This window comes from Apostichopus japonicus, chromosome 16 (assembly GCF_037975245.1).
Source record: "Apostichopus japonicus isolate 1M-3 chromosome 16, ASM3797524v1, whole genome shotgun sequence".
NCBI lineage: Eukaryota > Metazoa > Echinodermata > Holothuroidea > Aspidochirotida > Stichopodidae > Apostichopus > Apostichopus japonicus.
In genome coordinates this window covers 43529716-43550922 of record NC_092576.1, presented here as the reverse complement: position 1 = coordinate 43550922, position 21207 = coordinate 43529716, and the positions used below count along the sequence as shown (strand labels likewise).

General features: G+C 37.5%; 3 protein-coding genes across 5 annotated transcripts in view; 1 reads left to right on the top strand and 2 right to left on the bottom strand.

The window, feature by feature from the left end:
• The window catches only part of LOC139983280 (uncharacterized), a 254458-nt gene that overhangs the window by 122901 nt on the left and 110350 nt on the right, over window positions 1-21207 (bottom strand). The gene's annotated exons all lie outside the window — the stretch shown is intronic.
• Window positions 696-5542, top strand: LOC139983288 (uncharacterized). 3 transcript variants are annotated; one of them, XM_071996749.1, is made up of 3 exons: window positions 696-871; window positions 1196-1282; window positions 2727-5542. In XM_071996749.1, the coding sequence occupies exon 3, from the start codon at window positions 2801-2803 to the stop codon at window positions 3914-3916; it is 1116 nt and encodes a 371-aa protein (XP_071852850.1). In that variant the 5' UTR covers window positions 696-871; window positions 1196-1282; window positions 2727-2800; the 3' UTR covers window positions 3917-5542. The 3 variants fall into 3 exon arrangements, with proteins under 3 accessions (XP_071852850.1, XP_071852849.1, XP_071852851.1); XM_071996748.1 differs by lacking the exon at window positions 1196-1282; XM_071996750.1 differs by lacking the exon at window positions 1196-1282 and having other exon boundaries at window positions 725-837.
• LOC139983287 (uncharacterized) lies at window positions 4004-20001 on the bottom strand. Its single transcript, XM_071996747.1, has 2 exons — window positions 19671-20001; window positions 4004-12800 (listed from the first exon to the last, which is right to left on the bottom strand). The coding sequence occupies exons 1-2, from the start codon at window positions 19808-19810 to the stop codon at window positions 11792-11794; spliced, it is 1149 nt and encodes a 382-aa protein (XP_071852848.1). The 5' UTR covers window positions 19811-20001; the 3' UTR covers window positions 4004-11791.

Genomic DNA, 21207 nt, shown 5'->3' with positions numbered 1-21207 from the left:
CAGTGTCAATCTGTTTGATTATTGATCATCGTGTAAGTGGAATATTTAGGATGACCAACAACTAATCATAGGGAATCATGGGTATAATAAGGAGCCAGTTGTAGGATTAATGACGACTTGTGACCTGTTCAATTTTGTGATCGATAAATGCATGTATCCAAACTGCAAAGTAAAAAAAAAAGAGTGAATAGCTTGATTTTAAATGGAAGTATCACATGTCCAAAGTAAAGGATAAATATGCTTAGAATGAAATGTCTTCAATATCTCAGAAGGACCGATGATTAGGCAAACATTTTAACGCTTCGCAAACCTAAGGAGCAGGCCTATTAACACTATCTCTGTGCGACACAACATTTTTGCTTCGGATTAAATTCTTAAATCTTTGGTTACGAGTTTATCGGATAAGATACACATACTGATGTTTTCGATAGGCTGTGGCATAGCTACACCCTCCATGCACCCCTCTTGATGTGGCATGTCTATTTAACTATAACTTGTCGAATAAGCAACCCCCCCCCCAGCCCCCTACGTCCCTTCACATGTCCGTAGCACTGTCACTCAATATAACCTTTATGAAATGATGTCATCGAATGTAGAGCAATGGGAATGGGAATCCCCTATTGCGCAACATTGTGCCGCTAGTCGTGGCAACCATCTTTTTTTTAAAAGTTTTACGGTGTGTTGTAACGTTCAATGTCAATTCATGTGCAGTATTCCATACATTACTAAAACGGCATACAGTGTGTGTGTAATCGCAGCCACAGTAACCAACCATATCGTACGCCGTCTACGGTGGTGTTCAGACATCAAAAAAGCATCGACTAAATCTTCAATAAGGTTCATTTTCACTCGATATTTTTGCTATTTCTATGTAAGTATGATGGTTAAATCTAACGTTACGTAGACTATGATGCTTTGTGTGTATTTCACAGGGCTTCTAGGCTAACTCTATTGACTCTGTGTGAAATGTAAAGCTCTCCGTTAGGCCTACTCCTAAGTCGATCGCCATTTATTCTGTAGGCTACAGTATAGCGGGATGCAAAATAACCGAAAAAGAATAATAATTTAACGAACTGGAAATTAACATCACCAAATCATGCTGATGTTCAATGCTGGTTGGATGCTTTTGCTGTAGTTGACTGGAAGCCTAACCAAAGTTAAGATTTTTTGGGGTCTTAATTTTTTATCTTGCCAGTATTAGAATGTACCTGTGTGTAACTGAAGCCGAAGGTAACCGATTAGCACAGAGCAGCCTGTATAACGCAAACCAAGGGAATGTCAAGTAAGATTTTTCCTACTTAGAAACTATTTCACTAACTGATTCAAAAATTTCCCTTTAGTTTCTGTCAGAAATTACAGAGTTGTGAGCAAGTTATCTGTGTTGCGTATGGTGTGAATCTGGTTGCAACTGTAGGCAGAAAAAATGCGGTTGCCCTTGCTGTGGTAGCAAGTTCCATTACTGATCTGGTTATCAGGAGTTATAAATTAATCTCAGTTCCACTTGTATTAATTAATTAATGTTATTTTTGGGGGAAATCGATCTCTGTATGTTGCATTCTTAGTGTCATGAACAGTACATGACAAGAATAAGGTAGTTATTTTCTTGGTTAACAAACTTGTGACATTGTAGCCTAAACACGTACTGCAGATATTATATGAAACAATTTGGGCTTAGATTAACAGTTTGCTGCTCTCACCGTGTTCATAATCTTCTAAGAATTGACCTAGTCGAGATCGACTTTCGTTTCCATTTGCTGGATTGTGATAAATATTGCAAAAAATTGAAAATTCATAGTTTTGTGTTGTTTTAGGGAAAGAATAGGCACAGGATACTACAGTGTATAGTTTTTCTTAATTTAATGGAAAATTCATTCAAAAGGATTCAATTGCTAACCTTTGTTTCTCAGTTCTGCCAACCTGTTTGTCACAAAAAATAGGGAGATTTAACATTTTTCATGTCAAAAAGTATTGTATGGCATTTTGCAACTGAAATGTTGTAACAACACAGTATAAATGATGGTGCTAGTTGCTAATACGCTTAAAACGTGATGTCATCGACTAACGATGATATATATCTCGCTATGAACAGTGAGGAATTTTCCAATTTAAGCGAAGGACTAGAAACCAAATCTGTCAACTCTCCCGGTTTTACCGGGAGTCTCCCAGATTCCAGCCATGGACAAGCCTCCTGGTTTCATGCTCAAATCTCTATGAAAGGCATACTCACCATGTTGAATTGTTGATCCATCTCAGTGAGTTCCAGAACCCTTTACAGTTTTGTTTTGTGAAGGTCATTTGTCATGTGAGGTCAATAGCTCTAGGTAAAAGACTGAAAACCATGTAAACATTGGAAATCATTGTTTTCTTCTCGTTCAGCTGTAAATTCATTTTTGGCTGCACTTTAACAATCTTTGACAAGGTACATTTTGGATTAAGAGCTCAACACGTTATCACTGGTTTGCATTTGTAGTGTGATTGTGGTATCGAGTAGGGTTTCTATAATGGCTAGATGCTAGGGGTAAGAGTTAGGTTGTAGGTTTAGAAAACAAGATTCACAGTCCAAAAGGACCAACAGACCTGTGACCATTTTTTACCATTCATCAGAAAGATGATTTGTTTAATACATTGGGTATCATTTACAAAGAACATTTCTATATTTTGTGAACTTTGCAAATTAAGTAAATTAGCATGTATTCTGTTTGATCTACATTTCTTCTCATTCTCAGAAGCAGCTCTGTAGTCCTTCCCGGTCCCAGTTCTCTTCTCATGTGAAAGTGTGTTTCCTGCAGCTATCGAAGAAATGTCTTCCCAAGGTTGGGGAAGACAATATGATCATCACTCAGGAAATTCGACTTCGGCAAGTAGCCAAAATGCTTCAAAAGTTAGCCAGCAGAAAGAAAATGTTCATGTTTCGAATAGAGTGAATGTGGAATCAGGTGTATATAGAACTATCCCACCAATAACGGTAGGGGCTTCTTGTGAATCACCCGTGTGTGTGAGGGGAACGTCTGCTCTCTCTTCAGAGAGTGGTGATTTATCCATGCTGGAAGAATCTTCAAGAAGGACATCAACAATTCACAAAGAGGATAAGGACGATGGACGTTGGTCCACATATTGCCCCGAGCATAACAAGCCAGTGTACTTCTTTTGCTCTTCATGCGATGGGCTCATATGTGCCACATGTAGAGAAGTTAAACATAAAAGCCATGAAGTGATTGGAATTGATGACAGTCCTGTGGAAGTGAACCATGACAACAATCAAGTAGGTTCTGAAGTGCAGCATAGTTACCCTGAAACACCACCAAAATGCCCCATCCATGACAGGCCTTGCATCATGGTGTGTACAATTAAAATGACATATATTTGTAAAGACTGTGACCGTAGATATCACTGCACTGGTTTTTTGAGTGATCATGTACCCCTGAGAAGTGCAGGTACTGAACTTTTGCGAAAAAGCGAAGACTTTGAATGGAAAATGAAGTCGATTGAATCTGAAATGGACAAAGTCACTGAAACTGGGAAATCTAACATAGATACAATAATGAGAGAAACTGAAGCACTGAAGATGGAAATAAACGCAGCTACTGAAAAGACAAAGGAAAGGCTCGAAGCCTATAGAAATGATATGTTTGCAAAGATTGACAAAGTCGCAGAAGAAAAAATAAATTCGTGTACCATAGCAGTTGAATCTCTGAACACAGTTAGAGGATTTATACAGCAAGCACGTCAAATGGACATGGAAATTCAACGGGACGCTGAAAGGGGGAAGTATTTGAAAGCAATGCGGTCAGCTCAGCAAATCAAAGATGTGATTGGTAATATAGATAAGACAATCACTCAAAACAACATTAAAGAGGATAGCTTAGGTTTGAAAGTGAGAGAAGAGTCCTTTAGAGACCCATTCAAAGTACTGTAACTAGAGACGGAATGTGGACAACTTTCTTTTGAGTTGTACCTGCAGCTTCTATTCCTTCCTGGAGACAAAATGAATCGACTGTGTGTGTGTGTATATGCACTAGTTATATTCAGACTGAGGACTTCAACAAAGGAATTCCAAGTCCTCAGAAGCCATTTCAATAGAATTACCATGTCCTCAGAGGCATTCTGTTGTTCAGGGCTGTTGTTAAGGTTAGGTGACATGGATATGAATAATGTAAAATCCAATGGTGTCCTCAGTCTGAGTGTAAAACATACCTGAGTGCGCGTGTGTGTGTATGTGACACTACTTGAATACAGTATATAATTCTAAAATCTCATGAAGAATTAACCTCATTCGTGGTATATGGATCAACTATTGAATATAAGAACCATTTTCTTTTTCTATGAAGAAGGTTATTTGATGTCCAAACGAGGTCAAAATCTAAAAACCTCACAAAGTACATCTTCGTTGAACTTAATACTTAATATGTCGATCCAGTGTGGTGAGTGCAAGAAGCTTATTGAAATTGGTAGAGGTTAAAGGTCACATGAGATCAACAGGTGTCAAAGGTTATAATCCTTGTGATAACATGATTTCTCCAAACCTAAAGTTATCCTGTGGGTCCACAAATGACTTGTTTTTTGTTTGTTTTGGGTGGACATGGGTTGGTTAGTTCATTTTAGTTTTGTGAAGGGGCCGATTTACAACAGGTCTCCAACAATATGCACAGTCATTCAAGAAATGAAGTATGTTTTGAAACAGTTCATACTCTGTGTTAAGGTCAACTTGGATAGTTTAAACACACTCCAGTCACCCTTAAAATCAGTTTTCACAATCTGAGCTCCAAGAGGTCAACAGGTTATCTCAAATGGTCTCATATCAGCAATATTTTGTGTGATAATTGTAGATGACTTTTACTTTGGCAGTATGTTGTGAAACTATTTCACAGTGTATACAGTTGAAAGAATTTAATGTATCTCTCATTGATTAATAACAATTATTAAAGGGATGGTTAGTAGCAGAGCTGATTTGCTCGCTCAAAATTGGTAAAAAGAAAATGACCATTTGTAGTACATACATTTATGTGTCTTTATTTCACGGGAAGACTGTTCTTCTGGATATTAAACATTTTGGGATATAAATACTTAATGTCAAATCCTTACCAGTGAATGAAATGGTTGAAGCTCACAAGTGAGTGCTACTGTACATATGAGAGTTGAAAGGGTCTGATCATTTCTGCTTCTCACTTAATTCTTGAACAAATTTATCGCACTTGTTTTACATTAGTCATATACTGGACATACTGTAGTTATTTTGAAGTTTGAGCAAATTGTGTGGTAAGGAATCACAAAGCCTTCTGGCGTTCTGGATAAAGTTGTATAATCATTAGAGGAACAATATATTGGCTGAAGTTAATTGCTTAGTAGAAACAGTGCAGACTATAAAAATGTAAAATCAGCATTTTTTCTTGAAATTTGGTGATATTTGGTGCATTTATTGGACAGAAACATATTGGCCTATGAGCTAAAGATGTTTTCATTACTCACCTTTATATAATAGATAAATTATCTACAAAAGAATATAAGAAAAGATACTTCTTGCAAAAAGTTTCATTTCAAGTAACAGACTAGTGTAGAATATATTCTCTTCCAAATAAAGACTACTTTTTGATTCCTTGCCGAAGGAATCTATGCGATGGTGATAGCGTGTTTGGATGTGTGCGGGCGGGCGGGTGTGACACATTGGTTTGGTTAAACATGATATCTCATGAACCAACAGTTGTCTGACTTGGAAAGTTGGTATGTAGATAGCACTTGGTAAGTAAATGATCCCTATTGCTTTTTATGGAGATCAAAGGTCATTTGAGGTCACCAGAGGTCAAAGGCTGAAAACCTTGTAAACACGATATCCCAATAAGTAAAAGGTGTTTGAACTGTAAACTTAGTATGTTGGTATCCCTTGGTGAGCAGATGATCCCTATTGATTGGCATGGAGGTCAAAGGTTATTTGAGGTCACCAGAGGTCAAAGGTTGAAAACTGTGTTAACACGATATCTCAATAAATAAAAGATGCTTGAACTTTTAACTGGTTATGTTAGTAGCCCTTAGTGCTTAGGTATTCTGTTTACTTTGTCATGGAGTTCAATGGTCATTTGAGGTCACCAGAGGTCAAAAGCTAAAAACCTTTAGGCTGCTTTAACTTTAAATTTGTTGGGTAGCCCTTGTTAAACAGATGATCCCTATCGTTTTTCATAGAGGTCAAAGGTCGTTTAAGGTCAATTGCAGAAGACATTCAGAATAAGTCTGATTATACAGAAGTGAAATTTGTTTGACCTTCGACCCTCTTTGCATAGGTGCGATATTAATCAATTCTGCAAGACTTGCCATTTCTGCCCAGTATAATTAAGATCGTCAGAAAATCTTGTCTCTAAAGTTTCTTTTCATATTGACAAGGAATGATTAAGTCGTTTGACTTTTCTGGTTTTTGCTACTGGAAGTTGTTATTTTAGGTTAGGTTTGTGCCTTTGCTCCATACTGACCTAACCATGTTACGTTCACACCTTATCGGATGAACCTATCTCATGGATATGTCCATGTTATTGCAGCCGTCTCATTGCACCATATAATAACACACTCATTTACCGTGTATATAGCTTAACACAGTGGCGTAGGAAGGTACTTTTGAGAGATGCAATTTGGTGCAATATAGCACACTTCAACACCCACTCCATTTTGTAAACTTAATTTTGTATTTTCACCTGGCCTTAGATGCAATTTGGTGCTCCAAATGAGATTTTTTTCTCATTTGGAAATGAAAAAGGGGGTTTTCTGACTTGCGAACCGGGGGCGGAATGATACTTCCGCCCCTCCACATTTTTCACTGGGGGGGGGGGCTGGCGCCCCCCAGCCCCCCGGTTCCTACGCCCTTGGCTTAACACGTTTAGTATCAAGCCAATGTTATCCGTTGTCTTACAATTTAAATATTCAAACAGGTGAAGTGTATGATTGTCTAATTTAAATTTGCCGTTTGCAATTGTGGTGGACTTGCGTAACAGAAAAAGGTCTTCTCGGTGACCTATTTTTCTTTTTCAAAAAAGAAAAAAGAAAAAAAAAGGTACATTAAAACAAGCCGTCTATTGATTTAATATGTCCGTATAATTTGTATTATTATAATAATTTTTATTAATTATTATTATTATTATAATTTCCGTATAATACTAGGTACAGTTTGTAATCTTACATAATTATTATTACACAACTGATCACGAGCAATTTCAAATAATTTCATCCTTTTAAAACGTCCCCGGGAAAACCGCTGTCTTGCTTTTGCTGCCCCCAAATCTTTGAAACAAATGACCTTAATCCATCAAGCAATCTTCGTCTCTTTCGTCCTTCAGATCTTCTCTGAAAATTGTATTTTTTTTTTTTTTTTTAAGAATTTAACATATTGTAAGTGACGTTTACCTTTTAATTTATTTTAATTAATTTAATTTAATTTTGTGCCACTTAAAACGCGCCATATCTGTCGCCTGGACACCACTGGCGCAGGTTTACAGTCTTGTTCAAGACCGAGGCCCTCTCACACGACTTTACAAGTTAACTCTGGTCATTGGTAACTTGTCACACCTACACAACAAAGTGTGCACAACTCAATCAATCTCTCCTGGGGCAACACAGTGCACGACAACCACGTGTCCCCTAGGGGACTTCCCATAGGGTACTGCCACAAATCGGCTAACGCAACTATATATATTAACAAGTTATCTCGCAAGTCCCCATTTATACACCTGGGTGAAGATAGGCAATGGAGTGCCTTGCCCAAGAACACAACGTATTGATCTGGTTAGAACATGAACCTGTAATCCTTAGATCACAAGTCCACTTGACCACAACGCCTTCAATGTCTTATTCTTTTTTCTGTTACTTGCATTTCCGTTTCTCACTGTTATTTTCAATGCGACATGAACGTTTTTTTTTAACGGACACGGGCACATATATAAATAATCAATGTCATTAGTATGTTAGTTCACTGGTCATTGGCTAAAACTATGTATATCATTTCGGTTAAGCATTTTCTCTTTTTGCTGACTTAGATTGAAAGAAAAATGCAAAAAAAGTAATTAATCTGTATTACTTTGACTCATTATTATTTTGATAATTTTGATAAACATAGCTTTAACGATCACACGTACGTTTTCATATTTCAATTTTGTTTTCGTCTTCAGCGTGTGGAAGTTACGTAACCTATGCTATGAACCTTATAAAGACCTTTCCTTTTTATTTCTTTGCCAACGTGAAATATCTGTTTGTCACGAGTGTACGGTTTCAAAATCACCGGCGGTGCAGTTGATTATTTGTAGTGCGCCTGCGCGTTACACTTTTGGTAATACTTGACAAGTGAACGATAACTACATAACTGGACGTTGAAGTTCCAAGTGTCATATAATCTCTTTACATTTGCAGTTTCAAAGTCTAGCCGCGTACGCAACTGATTCTGAGCCTGTCGCGCCGCTCACAAGCGCCCTCAATTTGTAGGTACCTACAAAATGTGTGCGCCCAAAGATAAAACCACGAATAACCGAAAAGTTCTTACTATAATACTGCAAGCACTCCACGCACACTAAAATACTGCGTATTTGCAGGCAAATACAGTTCTATTATGGCTTTGTATTTACATTTGATTATGAATGTGCGGGTTACATTAAGTGGAGTGTTAGCTCAGTGGCTAAAGCCGGTGCCTTTCAATCCTAAGGTTCCGAGTTCGAGTCACTCCTAGATTAAAATATGTCGTCCAGTTACAGGGTTGTTTACTATTGACAATTCATAAACATGGACGAGCAAAAAAAAAGGCCCCACCAAATATTGGGGGTGGGGTTAGATACTATATCCCCCACCTAAAATATTGATGGACATGTCCCCCCCCCCCCGTCCGCCCCCTATGATCGCCGCCATGGCTATACTCGTCGAGGGCTAGAATGGAGCACGTTACATGACCCTTCACGGTTAGTACCGGTTGTTTTTGCGACACCCCTAAATTGGACGAAGTCTGTTCTAAAAAAGTGTTCAATCCGATGTTAGAAGTCACGTATATAGCACCTCACGCGCTGTAACATGTCTCTGGCGAACACGAAACGAACTGTGAAAAATCCCCTGTATTGCGCAATACGTATGACTGCCTGTTAGCTCGCGATTATGACTGTGCTAACACCCAGTGTTTGCTTGAACGCCGTAGTGTTGATTACTGTACAGTGCGGTCATATGATATAACAATGCGCACTGTGCACCTTAGTATCACGCCACCTACATCGTTGAAACAGTACATATATGCTGAAGTTATTTGAGGATATTTTGTGTGTTCTTTGCAATTGCAGTCTTTAGACGGTTGTACGATTCCCTTACTCAACCTCCATTTTTAAATTCACTACCTAGAATATTGAAAGAAAAAAGGAAACATTTGTTTTCTACCAAATACGGTACGTCATTAAAGGTCAGCCCAACCGAACCTTATAGGACACGGGATACGAACAAAAGCAAGTTTCCATTCTTTGCATGGCTTATAAATGTAATATCATTAAAACAAATAATTTGTATTAACAAATCAATAACGATTTTCAGAAATTACAATTCGTTATGAGGAATTTATATTTATTTTTATTTGATTTGCATGTTACAAATTCTTCATGTGTGGTACGTATTAATCAGACATTTATATGTAACAAATTCATAATTAATCATTATGACGTAATAACTTTTTTTACCAAGTCATATTTCATTATATCAAACATGTATTTCATTACAGCAAAATAATAGTTTTTACTTACAAATCAATTATTTTTATCTAACTCAGAAAGGATTTTTTGAGTAACCAAAGCATAATCATCCTGGTTAATGTTTTGTTGTTGTTTATGTTTATCACTTTCTTTCATTTTCCTCCTTTGTTTTATTCATTTGATCTTTTCCTTTCCTTTCTTTATTTTGGTTTATTCATTTGACAATGAATACCTTACTTTGGTAGATTGAAGAGTTCCCTATTCCAACTACTACAGGGCAACAGTTCGTTGTCAGGTGGCCCCGTGTGACTTTTGTCTTTGTTTTAAACAAATTAAGTAATGTTTTTGTGTGGTCCTTCTTTTCTAGGAATACATGCCTCTATCAAGCCTCTATCACTTTTGAGAACTGTGGGGAAATAGACAGTTCAATAGCTATTTTGCTTTGGTGGGAATATTCTTGGTGATCGATGGGTGTATCTTCAAATTTATTTAAGGACAATGATGAGAAAAATTTATAAGTTTAGATTCGGGTTAAGTAATGTGTCTGGTAATTATTTAGTAACTTAATTGACAGCTGATAGGTCAATGGACCCCAGATACCAGGGAGTTAAGAGTAAGCTGGTGTAGCGCCGTCCAGAGAGTCACCTAACCCCAGAGATGTCCCCGAACAGAGTGAATCTGCCCCGGAAGTAACCCAAGGAAGCAATTATATATCGCGACTTTGCATTTGGTCGACCCACGCCGCAATTTTGTTCTTATTTCTTTAGGAATTTTAAGCATTGTATTTTCCAATAAGTTCAGTGGATTTCTTGACGTAACAGCTCTGATAAGATCTGTCAGCTACCCATTTATATCATTTACATTTTTCTTTTATATTAAGTGACCCCATTGTTTTTAAATACAAGATCCATGTGCACAGTAAACCAAAGTTTGCCTTAATATCTTTAGTTTTGTATGAGCATTCCGCCTTTTCAAGTTGTCCCACGATCTCAGAGTTAACCGACCCTACCTTCATGGGAAAGTGCTACTTGTAATTTTCCCAAACCTACGAATATATTTTTGCCTGGTCACTGCGTTTTTGACAGACTACATTTGCGTTAAAGATGAGTCTCAAGCCAGACTTCAGGAGACGGAAAGTGTGTTACAACGATGCATTTATTTAAATTATGTTTATCGCAACATAAATCTGTTGTTTTCTTCGAAAACTAACACTGCTTTAACAATCCAACAACTCTTAAAATATTCTTCGGACATTCCTCTTTTATTTCAGCCAACACATCCTGGTTCTTAATACTGTATTTAATTATGTTATCATCTTGCTGTGACAAGGAAATGCTCTGTTTAACTGTCGTACAGTACAACGTATAAGAATGACGTTATTTTTTTATTGTTTACTCTTTACATAACACCTCTCTTAGCACCCAACAACTGTTAAAATATTCTTCAGACATTCCTATATAGCTTTCAACAAACATTACCTGGTCCTTAATACTGTTAGTGCAAGAACATTTAAATTATGTTATCATCTTGCTGTGACAAGAAACTGCTCTATTTTCATTATCTTACAACGTATAAGAGTGACGTCATATGTATATTGTTTACTCGTAAAATAACACCTCCCCTAGCACCCAACAACTATTTAAGTATTATTTTGATATCTCTCCATTACTTTCAACCAACACATCCTGTTTCTAAATAAGTGCAAGAACATTTCAATTATGTCGTTTCCATGTTGCTGTTGCAAGGAACTCCTTAGTTTTAATTGTCGTCCAACCTATAACAGTGACGTCATATGTTTATTGTTTACTCGTAAAGTATTACCTCTTTTAGCATCCAAAAACTCTTGAAGTATTCTTAGGACATTTTTTTTACAACATCCAACCATCATACCTTGGCTCTAAATAAGTTTAGTAACATTTTGTAACTATTATCATGTTGCTGTGAATAGTGGTTGCTGATTTTCAACTTAACAAAAAGGAGCATATCTTTAAAATCAATATCACTTCACAATTAGAGTGTGATAAAGACATTGAAATATTTAGTCTCAACTTAACGCTTATGCAATCTGTAGGCAAGCGAACTCTTTTTCTTCTTCTCCGTATTTAGTTGTATACCTGTTTATAATTCTCTAGAATTATCTTCTGTTGATAAAATATTTCTTTTGCTCTTTGATAAATGAGAATATCAAATTGAAGTAATTTCATAACCTCCTCGTCTTCCATAAGTTGTCGTTTTGCGTCTGCCTTGAGTGTTTCCTGCTTCGTATGAGTTATACTATCGTATTTGCCTTTCATTATGTGTAAACCGATACACGTTTTCGTAAATGGTAATCCGTAAACAAACTCTAATATTTCATAAGTACTTTCCAGGTCCTCTGTTATACCAATGACAGAAAAATGCCTATCCATGTTATCAATGATGCTCTGTAAAAACCCATCGACGAGACGCCATCCCCTTACTTCTACAATAGAACTTCTTTGCTCTTTGCAAATCTCTTGCGAATTCCCTTTCTCCTCAAGTCGCCATTCGTTTGCAAACCCTTGCAATGTCACTGACCCTACTTGCTTCAACCACTCTGTTATATTATGTTGGAGAGCTTTAGCGAACCCACCTGTTGTATGTCCCAGTTTTGTTGCAATTTGTCGATTAAAGAAGTAATTAGACACTGCCCTTTCTACTGGATCTCTGAAAAGTGCAAAAGTTGAACAGTTTCTCGTGGTAATTTTGTCGTGAATAAAATCACATAACCCTAGCGTACCATGTCCTCTAACGATTGGGTGATTAAGAGACACGTTAGTAAAGTAAGCACTTCTGTCTACCATTCCGTCCTTTTTTTTACAAGAAGGTCCTCCGTGAAACGTCTCAGGCAAGTTTAATTCTTTTACCATATTAACCATGCAATGTGCAACGGTCGATCCTCCAGCTTTTTGTATATGCCAGAAATTGATGATGGATTGGTCGAAATCTCTTCGCCTGCTCTCATGTAAGAAATAATTTGGTAATTTGTTACATGTATTTAACTTGCTGTGTACAACGTGGCATTCTTCCCTCGCTGATGGCAGTTGCACTTGGTCGGATTTCGTTATAGTTAAAGGTGTTGCGTTGAAGAGTCTGCCCAAAAAGACAAAAGAGAAAGAATAACTAAACTTTATTCGATGGATCGTTCGATCATATAGAGTTTGCTCATCGCTGTGGAATATAAAATAGGGAATTACTAATGGTGTGACTTGTTTTGTTGCCTCTTTTGATTTACTTAGGTCACTTCTTATCGATTGTCTTATAAATTTATTTCAGCTTCTGCGCAATAAATTCCTTAAGGGATTATCTTGACCAGGTCCCTGCATGCTAAAAATTCAAACGTTACACTGCAAGTTTGATACATTTGACAAAAGTGAACACCATAAAAACTCCAACTATAGCCGTTGCCACCACGCGTACAGAGAACAAGAGCTATGGGCCGGTACAGAAGTGCTATAGATGTTATGTATCATTTCATTATGGTCTTCTTATTTATATTGCAAAGTTACAGATAAAATAACCGCCTTTCATAGCCTTCACATGCAGTTTAGTTGTGTTACAGTGGTAATTACAAGTATATTGTAACGCTAACTCAGTCTAAGATTCTGGGGCGTCCAAATATTCCCTTCTGAGGACTGGTGGTGGTATGGAAACAAATGCCGCTTGGATGGTTGTATGTTAGTAACGACGAGCCTTAAATCTCGCTATTACATGCAAAAGATATAACACATAGATAAACGAGTAAAGAACAAGCGCTGTGTAGATTTCGCAATCTATTACTATAAACAGCCACGGTACAAACAATTCATCGGCACGAAGCCCTCAATAATAGGTAGAAAACATGCACTTAACGATATTGGTCACAAACGAGGTCTCAATACCGAAGTAGAGTCCTATAACGATACGTACACAAGTGGATAAAAGACGAATACAAGACAGATACAAGTACGACCACAATGGTCGGAGCCAGGGATACTACCGAACCAAACGATTCAGATCGGGAGCGAAGACTGGTCGGAGGTCTCGAGGTCTGCTTCAGACATCACGTGAGCTGTAATTATTACGTAATGTAGCCTACGACAAATAGAGGGCGACATATATGATGACCAACGGCATCACAATATAATAACATTTGTAGGTTCATAGTCCATGTGCCACCCGAGAGATTATCTGTCAACACAATTTGTTTCGTCAACAATGTACAATGGAATTAGTTTGGCGTGGCATTGACAAAATTGTATATCCTTAATAAATATATAAATACAAATGTATATTAATAAATATTGTTTCAACTATCTAACTAAGTATTGTTACTAAATGATTCAAGTGTAAGCACAAGTGACCTGCTTGAATTGATGAAGAATTAAAACCGACGAGAACACTCATTTTGCATCACATTGCTCCTAAAGGGAGGATGAATTGACATGACACATTCACATGTAAAATGCTAATGCAATGGTTATTTATATATGGAATTTACATGGTAATTAAGGAAAAAGTTCACGTGGTCACAGGTCAAATGTATTTATTAATTCATAATTTTGTGTCAATGAATTCCTTACAGGATGAGTCAACATTCCTCAAACTTGGATAGGATGATGAACATTTGTGGTAAACACGGTAACTAAGGTCAAATGTCACAAAGTCACGGGGTCAAATGTGTATGTTTAGTGCACTTTCGTTTCAAAAACTCCTCCTATGAGTGTCCTATCAATGTTTTTTCTTTAATATTAATATAGGAAGTTGCCCAGCATGAGAACTTTTGTCATCGCATACCCGTAGAATAAATAGGCATGTTCCCACGAACGCGGACTTGCTTCACCCTTGATCGACCTATTGATGGGAAGGCTAATTGCCCCACTCTTTCACTGCGTGGGAACAGGGCTAGACCGAGCATTATCAAGCCCCTCATGAAGGGTGGGGTTAGGACAGCTTGGCCCGGGTAAACGTGGCACGAATATCCCGCCGTTATAAGAAACGCTGCTTAGGAATCAAAGTAGCCTACCACATAAACTTACAGCTGAACATCAGGGGATATACATAAATACTTTTTCTTCAAATAGTTAGGCGTAGGTCTACCAGGTGAAATGAATACATTTTGACCCAGCATGAATTGATCGAGTAACAAAGGTCGAATGTTCTAGACCAGTGGTTCTCAAAGTAGTCCCTGCCGCCCCCTGGGGGCGTTGGGAAGTCTCAGGGGCGCTTCAGGGTACACGGAGAGAAGGGGGCGTTGGCACTGATTTGGGGGTCCCTGACGATTACGACACAACACTGTAGCGATTCATGGCACAAAGAGGCATCCAGGGGTCTGGGGGAAAAAACTATGTTTGAGAGAAAATTCATCATCTTGTAGGGAATGCAGGCTACTTTTTAATTCCTATATGCGTATCTTCAGACAGTCTGATTGCTCGCTTGAGCGGCCGACTATGAACGGTAGATCAAGGGGAGGGGGTAGGTGGATGGGGGCATTGGGACAGTTCAAGATGGTCGAAGGGGCGGTCGTCCAAAAAAAGTTTGATAACCACTGTTCTAGACCTACAAAGCCTAATCGGTATGCAGAACTTTCGTAAAAGCACACCAGAACCTTCCACATATACGTTCACTACGAATATTGCTGAACTCTGTATTAGAAAATAGGAAATATGAAAAGATATACATGTTGCTTTGATAACTACTAAAAACAGATAAAAGTGTGAAAACAGTTTTTTTCCAGAGTTGTTAGAACAATTTTACGAACACAAGGTCGGCAAATCTGCTAGAATAGTACTATTATGTTTAGGTTTTCCATTTGATTTGCTTTCAGTTTGGAAACTATGAACGATTGGTTTTACTTAAAGGATTTTTTTCGTAACCCCGCCCCGCGACAAGTCGTACCACCCAAAGTATCGCTTTTCACATACGAACAATGTTTACCCAGGGAGATGTTCAACAACTCCCTAGTTTAACTTGCGCAGTGCATTGACTTTTTCAAAAGCTTGTAAACGTCGGCTGTATCGGGAAAGTCCCGGTAGAACAAAATTATGCGTGCGCTACTTGGATGATGTATGCACTTGCCGAAAAGACACACTGCCTAGCTGTCCATCGCTGCTCCTATTCTCTGATGGAATACTCTATTACGGCGGAGTGTATAGCCTAGTGGTTAACGCCGGCGTCTCCCAGTCATGAGATCCCCGGTTCGATTCCCGCCGACAGCAATGTGTGTCGTCTGGCAAGGGTGTTGTTCAATAACAACTTCCCGACATGCCGGGACGTTAAATGGATATGTGCCGAGAGATTGGCTTCGGTCAGCTTGCGAGTCTATAAGCCTCCATGGCTTCTTTCGCGAGTTCCTGCTTGCGGGAAGATCACATATACATACATACATACGCACTGGCGGATCCAAGGGGGGGGGCGAGGGGGGCCATGGCCCCCCCAAAGGTGAGCCAAAAAGTGTTTCCGAACATCCGCCAAATCATATGATTGGAAATTTAAAAAATCGAGAGGAATAGCAGTGGTAGACTAGTCTAAACCTTTTCGTTTTCTGGTTTAAAATTAAATGCAGAGCTCCCAACTGACCCGCAATTCGCGGGAATTAGACCCGCATTCTAACACCCAAACCCGCTGACCCGCACAAGCGTCCGAAGAAAAAAAACGCATTGTAATTGTTCAAGTAAACACAAAAAAATTGCATCAAATTTTGACTTAGCAACCATCATTTCTTTAGCATTTAGCATAATAGAGTATAAAACCTCCTTTACAGCATCATTTGAACCTCAAATTAGCCTATATTTCTTTTCATTGGGGCGAGCAGCGAACATTTTCATACCACGGGAAAGAATGAATTATCACCTACTATTCAATTTATTGATGTTACACACCAAAAAATGCATATTTCTCAGAACATTTTGGGTGACAAAAGCCCTTCTAAGTGCCACCATTTTACATGTAGGCATCACCAGGATTCCAAAAAAGTCCAAAAGGGGAGGGGAACACCCCCTCCCCTTATACCCCTCCCCCAGGACGACGATTCGTGGCATGGACCAGCATTTGCCTTCTCAAGAGTTGGGAGCTATGTAAATGTATAAGCATGAGGAATTACAGTTTAACACCATTTTGCAGTTACAGGCTGGTTGTAAGAAATTTATAACCTATGAGAAATACAATTTCTTGAGAAAGAAAATCCCAACTTTGTTTTATAAATATTTTAGAAAATTACACCTGGGAAACATTTTTTTTAAGAAGTAAATTTACATCACCATTGTACACTTTTGTCGCACCAAATTGCATCTGAGGGCATTCAGCAATAGAAAATTTGCCAAAGGGGAGGGGGTCACCCCCTCCCCTTAGACCCCTCCCCCATATCACTCTAATGCCACTTTGGCCCCTCCCAAACAAAGGCCCTGGATCCGCCAGTGTACATACGTTACAATTGTGTAACTATATTCTCTGCAATATCGTGGGATTTGCCGCGATATTTTAGCTCTTTCACGGTCTGTACTATGAAACGTGTTGAACATTTTCGCCTAACACGTCGTCATACAAAAAGCAGTGTCTATAAAGTGAGACTGAAAATATGTTTTGTACAAAATAGCGACAATATATATAGACACTGTTCTTCTGTTCATAATAACGGCATAGTGTTAGGTGACAACATGTATTTGTATAACTTAATTCCTGAACCTTAGGTGGCCGATTGTATTTAATCATGCAGTGGAGAGTGTCCCCTATCGTTTGATAATCTTACAATATAGTACTCGCACATTCTTGTGCTTTATATATGTATATTAGTGTAGATTTGGTTTGGTAGTTCTGTGAGAGAGTTAAAAGGTAGCACGTAAAGGGAGAGCGTGAAATAAAGTCAAAATGTATACGGAATGTACACTATTGTATGGAATCGTACACTGTTTTACACTATTGCACTACACTCACTAATGTACTACACTCACTAATGTACTGCACTCTAGTATTGTTCTACACTACTACTACTACACTATTGTACTATATACTATTGTACACTATTGTACTATTGCACGGAATGTACACTAATTGTACACGATTGTAATAATGTACTACACTATTGTACACTATAATTGTACTACACTACTACTACTACACTAGCTACTACTATCGTACTACACTACTACTACTACTACTACTACTACTACACTACTACACTATTGTACTACACTATTGTACACTGTTGTACGGAATGTACATGTACTACACTACTACTACTACACTACTACTATTGCACTACACTAGCTACTATTTCTACACTACTACTATTGCACTACACTAGCTACTATTTCTACACTACTACTATTGCACTACACTACTACTACTACACTACTACTATTGCACTACACTACTACTATTTCTACACTACTGCACTATTGTACTACACTATTGTACACTATTGTAATATCGTACTACACTAGTGTACTACACTACTACTACACTACTACTACACTCTACTATTGTACTACACTACTACTACTACACTATTGTCAGTACTACACTATTGTACGCTATTGGACTATCGTACAGATTGTACACTAATTGTACACTATTGTAATATTGTACTACACTTTTGTACACTATTGTACTACACTACTACTACTACACTATTACTACACTATGGTACTACACTATTGTACTATTGTACGGAATTGTACACTAATGTAATATTGTACTACACTATTGTGCACTAATTGTACTACACTACTACTACTACTACACTATTGTACTATCGTACTGAATGTACACTCATTTTACACTAGTGTCCACCTATATGGGTATAACATTTCAATGCCGCCTTACATATCAAGTAACTTCAGAAGCATAACATATATAATATACATGTCAAAATAGGTCAAGTTCACATTCTACTTTGAAACAAATTTCAAGCTTGTGGTATTGAGTGTTGCATGCGAATTGGGAACACAGAAATACAACACTTATACAATACATATACTAAAAATACTGGTGGTGGGAATATAGCTTAAAGATATCAAAACCTAAATAATCCAAAAACGATCACAAAATAGGGTAATTGCCTACACATTTAGGTTGTCAATAATTCTTGTTTACACATTTTCCTAAATGAATTAACAGTTTTGCAGTATTTTAAACTTGCCGTCGAGTGAATTATAGAACTTTACTCCTGAAAATGAAGAACAAGGTAGTTTCTGTCTCATTCTAACATATTTCTGCTTAAAATCATGTTTTTTTTTCTGGTTATATATAGCTCCCACTAAGAAAACATATATTTTGCAACGTATGGTTTATAACTTCAACATAATCGCTCAAGTTTTGAAATCTATTATTTGAGATACTTTTAAAGTTTCTAAATTTAAAAAAAAAAGTCAGAGGTATGGTATTCAAACTTTGTATCACAAAATAATACGTATATTAATATTTATAACTATTAATATTAAGAATATTGTTGGAAATGCTGCTTTTCTTGATGTATTTCCCCATATTTCGGCACAATACTTATGATATGGAATAAATATTGCGCAATATACATACACACACTGTATGTACTGACTGTACACTAGCGTCTAATTACCGAAAGTAGCAAGCTGTGATGTGTGTATTTTCTGGGATCGATGGTGGTGTCTAACACTTCTGTTACACCTCATTCAAAACTAGGTCATATTACCGGCATTAGACGTTTCTTTTTGCGCGAGTCTTTACACCCTTTAAGCATTACAGAGATAGGACGAACATATCTAGAGTTGAACATCGTCAAACCTGAACTACGTCTGTAAGTGCGGCAAATCGCTCTGATTTAATCACTAGTTATTATGTAACCCCCAAGGCGGCAGCCTCGCCACTCAAACCAGGACCATTTTTTCTGTCTAAAGCCACGCATGCGCTCATGAAAGCAGGCTCCTGCCAGAAAGACTACATCAGCCAGGACGAGAATATATTCACATATTACTGCTTGTGCGGTTGTCAAAAAAATTTCAAACTTACCTGTAAGTTTGACCTAATGAATTCGTAGGTTGAATTCTAGCATTTAGTAGGCAAGAAAGAAACTTCAATCTGGTCAACCAAATTAAGCATAGGATGAAGAACATAACCAGGGAGTATCGAACGTATTTTCCAAGTGCCATGTCTGTTTCTGCTATATATATATCATATTGTTACTGAACTCTAACGAGTTTTACCAGCATTCTCGCACCAAACGCGCAAATTTCGCAACCAATGTATTTCGCTGACTATTTTCTACGGAAGCTTAAAAGAACCATCAACATAAAAAACTTTGCCCCATAAGTTGACATTTTTTCAGTAAATTGTTTAGATAGATGGCAAGATAATATCTTATAAAAAATCATAATAAATGTTGGATTGCTCAGTTTCTTTAACTGGGCAATTGAACAATTTTCTGCAACAGCGCAACTACTGTACTGTAACAGCGCGTTGTACGTTACTGGGAGGGTAGCCTAGCCGTGTACGGTAAATAGGCCGCGCCCACTTAATGCATACGTAAATAACCATTGTAAAGGGGGACGAATTCTAAGTAGACGCCGCTCAGCATTTTAAACATTGTAAACACTTAATTATCTCTTATTATGAATAAGTAAATTCAGTGTTACCCAAGTAACGTTTCATTATAAATGTAGTTAGTACATTAAACAAATATTTTGTTTTAACACATCAATAACCATTTTAAGAAATTACAATTCGTTATGATGAAATAATTTTTTGTTATATAATTGCATGTTACAAATTCTTCATGCGTGGTACTTATTAATAAGACATTAACTGTAACAAATTAATAAGTAATCATTATGAAGTAATAACTCATTTTAACCAAGTCATATTCTATTATATCGAACAAGCATTTCATTACAGCAAAATAATAGTTCGTATTTACAAATCAATAATTCTTTTGGGGGAAATTACATCTCGTAATCACGAATTAAAAAAAAAATAATAAAATAAAAAATAAAACAATTCTTTTGGGTGACACTAATGGGCATAATTGTACGTCGGCTCAACATGAACAAACTCCCGAAGATTGAGTAAGAACCAACACTGAATGAAATGGGTCAGAAAAACCTTGTATGAGGGTCAAGTCTATATAGTACGAGGGATTGACCGCAGGCTGTGGAATACCAGCACCGTACTCATACACTCATTATACTAACGTTAGTTATACCATGGAGCTATTATAGCTCCATGGTTATACTTTACTCAACTCTTTAAGCCACACAAACACTTCTTACGCATGTAACGTTACGCAATTAGCCTACCAATACTATAATTACTTGTCTTGTATTGCGAAAGATCCATCTTTTTTGCCCCAGAGGCCTAAATAAGCACGCCTCCTTTTAAAGGAATTGTCTGGTGGAAGATTTTGATACATTGCCCCTGTAGTTTTTATTTTTCTCCTACTAACCATGTAAAAAATGTCCCCATTCGACGTTTCTTCTTGTAGAAATCTGCTTTTCAAATTCACCAGTTTCTCACCAAAAGTACCGTTTGTTCGAACGCATCAATTTGGTGA

Excerpts from the sequence above, each read along its gene's own strand:
- LOC139983288 (XM_071996748.1), top strand. The coding sequence starts at position 2,801 with ATGTCTTCCCAAGGTTGGGGAAGACAATATGATCATCACTCAGGAAAT.
- LOC139983287 (XM_071996747.1), bottom strand. The coding sequence starts at position 19,810 with ATGGCACTTGGAAAATACGTTCGATACTCCCTGGTTATGTTCTTCATC. Across the intron at positions 12,801-19,670 it reads TCATTAGGTCAAACTTACAG|ACTCTTCAACGCAACACCTT; the intron begins GTAAGTTTGAAA and ends CTTTTTGGGCAG.